The sequence below is a fragment of the Micropterus dolomieu genome, linkage group LG01 (assembly GCF_021292245.1).
Source record: "Micropterus dolomieu isolate WLL.071019.BEF.003 ecotype Adirondacks linkage group LG01, ASM2129224v1, whole genome shotgun sequence".
NCBI lineage: Eukaryota > Metazoa > Chordata > Actinopteri > Centrarchiformes > Centrarchidae > Micropterus > Micropterus dolomieu.
In genome coordinates this window covers 18183338-18186643 of record NC_060150.1, presented here as the reverse complement: position 1 = coordinate 18186643, position 3306 = coordinate 18183338, and the positions used below count along the sequence as shown (strand labels likewise).

Below are 3306 nucleotides of genomic sequence, written 5' to 3'. Positions count from 1 at the left end.
GTATATTGTGTAGGCTGCCTCCCTCCCCTCTCTCTCTCCTTACATCCCTCTCTTTTTCTCTCTATTCCTCTCCTGCTCTCTCTCTCTCTCTCACTCTCTCTCGGTAAATTACCTTATCATTTTATCACATTCACTTGGCTGTTGCAATGGACATCCAGTTTAAATAGACATAAACTGTGTGAGTCTGTTGTTTTCTGCCAGAGACCTTTCCTCTAAAGGTGCAAATCTCATTTCCTGGCTGCAGAGTAATCGAGCATCATTGATCTCCCCGTCACTGCTGCTGCTTCATGGTTTATTATATGATCAGTCTGAACCTGAGACTCGGCCGAGAAAGGTTTTTTACAGCTGGATTTTTCTCTAAAAAAACCACAACAGACTTCCACTAACTTTCAACTAGAAATCACAGGGTGTACAAAGAAAGTGCACTATTGTGGATTATCATTTATTTTAAGGCAACATGAGCCTCGCCTGCTGTGCCAGGACGAAAACAACAACAAAAACAACTACTACAACAAGGTGTGGAGGGTTTCATCACTGGGATTTATAAATAGAAATAAACCCAGATGCACTGTGGGAAACTCAAAGCCATCTGGGAGCTGGTTTCAGCTACAGTTCTAACGAGTCACCACAGTAATTCAGTTTTTGTTAATTTTATTAATTTATCGCTACACTGGTATTTCATTCTGTCTTATAAGATGACCATAAGTGTTTTGAAAGGGGCCGATAAATATATATATATTATCACCTAATTACATCATTCGGCGATGCTGGGAGAGTGCAACAGACACTGAAACGCTTTCCAGCCTGGTGTTACAGTGTTTATTTAAAGAACTATGCTGGAAACAACATAAATTACATCAAAGCAAAATAGCCAACTGCAATAGAATGCTACAGCAATGAACCAGTGGGTTTTTTTAATAGGTTTTTGGTTTTATGCCTGAAATAAGGTCACAGACATGTTCATGTTTTGTTCAACGACATAAAATTTGTCAGTAAATGTCCCATTCTTGAAGTGTGAAGCGTTTACGTGTCTAGGCGGTTGCTAAGAAGTGGCTAAATGAGACTACAGAGGCTGTCAATGAGGTTGTCATCACGGTTGTCATCAGGGTGATGCTAACGTCTGGGTTGGATTACAAAAATACACCATCCCTGCAACACTATACTGTAGAAGATTAAGGATTTTCTAAATCAAGTTTCTTTAAAGTTCTTTATACTTTATGGTCAATTATAGTTCCATATATAACTTACTATCCAATATTCATACTTCAAAAGAGCCATAAGAACTGTAAACAAAACTACTCACCATGAACCAACAAACTCACTGCTTATTAAATTAACACTCTAATATTTAGATATTTCATCTACTTTAAAACGGATCAACACATATTTAGACTGAAAAATCAATTTTTACCTGAAAGCATGCAAAAGTTGTTTAAAGTAAGATAAGGTCGAATGACTTAAGAGCATGTTTAAAAAACAAATTGTGAGCCACTCATCACCCGGTCAATACTGAGGAGCTGTATGTTTGAAGGAACACACAAAATAAATAAAGAAAGAAGAAGTTATAGGTACCTCTGTCCAAACATGAGTGTGGACTTGGTCTCGGCCTCGTTGTAGACGGACGGCGAGCAGCAGATGATAATGGTGGTGCGACAGTTTCCCCCCAGAGAGTCCTGCAGGATCCGAGTCATCTTACTGTCTCTGTACGGCACGTGGGTTTTCTGGAAAATAAATGTATCACTGTCTACGAACTTCTTGAAATTTGCACCGCATTTAATTAAGATTCTTCAGATATGTGCGAATAGAGGTAACTATGAGCAGCTTACTGTTCCCTCGGCTAGAGCTGAGATGACGTTTCCCAGCGCTGACAGGGATTTGTTGATGTTCTTGGCCTCATCCAATACAGCCCCCTCTGCTCCTGTCTTACTGACCTGTTCAAACAGCCAACATAAAGATTTCACATCAACTTTCACTTAACATTAACTCCATCTCTCTGATCTCACTAAGAATGACCTTCTCGCTGCCCGCCAAGTCGACCAGGTAGAGCTTCCCCGACAGTTTCTTCTCTGTCTCCATGTTTTCCTGCTTGATGTTGATGAGGAAGATGCTGTGGCTGCGAGAGCTGTGCTCATTCATGTCTAGAAGAGGAGAAAAAAAGCTTTTCAGTTAGTCTACAGCAATTTCTGTGTGTTTCAGTCTGGTTCCTTGTAAGTACAGTTCAGTAATGGAAAGTAAGTACCAAGTACGGTAGTTCCATGATATTTTGTACTTCTACATCACTACATTTTAGAGGGAAATATTGTACTTTTTACTCCACCACATTTATCAGACAGCTATATAGTTACATATATATAGTTTCTTTTCAGATTACATTTTCTCATGAAAGAAAAGCTTAAATAATTGTTCGAAGCCCAGAGAAAAAATTTTCAAATATTCCACCAAAAAAGCAAAGATTAGAGAAAAGTCCAAAATATGAAAACACATTTTTGAAGCAGAACTGTGTTTTTAATTATGACCCCTCCAGATTTATCTTGTGACCCTTTGGAGGGCCGTGATACTTTATTTAGTAGGATTTTGTATGCAGTGCTTTTACTTGTAATTTTTTCCTTGCCGTTGATTAGTTGTTGCATTAGTACATTTACTTAGGTAAAGGATATTTAAGACAAGTTAAAAACAGGGACAAAGATGTCACTGGCTGATGTGAAAATACACATACAGTATAAAGATACATACTAGTCACTGCCACGTGTCGATTGGCTTTGCCCTCATCAATGACGTCCATCACCTCCTCCGGACTGGACACAAAACGCTCAGTACAACCCTGAGAGTTAAAGAGAAAGATTCACAGTTGTATCAAGACTATGTATTTAGGTGTTTAACTGGAATTATGGCACTTGAAGTGAGACCATGTAAGACAATTAGAGGGTCATGGTGAATGCTAAAACATACACTCACCTAAAGGATTATTAGGAACACCATACTAATACTGTGTTTGACCCCCTTTCGCCTTCAGAACTGCCTTAATTCTACGTGGCATTGATTCAACAAGGTGCTGAAAGCATTCTTTAGAAATGTTGGCCCATATTGATAGGATAGCATCTTGCAGTTGATGGAGATTTTTGGGATGCACATCCAGGGCACGAAGCTCCCGTTCCACCACATCCCAAAGATGCTCTATTGGGTTGAGATCTGGTGACTGTGGGGGCCATTTTAGTACAGTGAACTCATTGTCATGTTCAAGAAACCAATTTGAAATGATTGGAGCTTTGTGACATGGTGCATTATCCTGCTGGAAGTAGCCATCAG

At 39.3% G+C, this 3306-nt stretch overlaps 1 protein-coding gene across 1 annotated transcript in view; it reads right to left on the bottom strand.

Annotated features, from left to right (window-relative positions):
• LOC123970429 (kinesin heavy chain-like) overlaps positions 1-3306 on the bottom strand; it is a 34530-nt gene that overhangs the window by 23128 nt on the left and 8096 nt on the right. The window contains exons 7-10 of the mRNA XM_046048475.1: positions 2734-2821; positions 2014-2138; positions 1827-1931; positions 1573-1721 (exon numbers count right to left, since the gene is read on the bottom strand). Coding sequence (XP_045904431.1) covers positions 1573-1721; positions 1827-1931; positions 2014-2138; positions 2734-2821 — 467 coding nt within the window. The remainder of the gene's footprint in view (positions 1-1572; positions 1722-1826; positions 1932-2013; positions 2139-2733; positions 2822-3306) is intronic.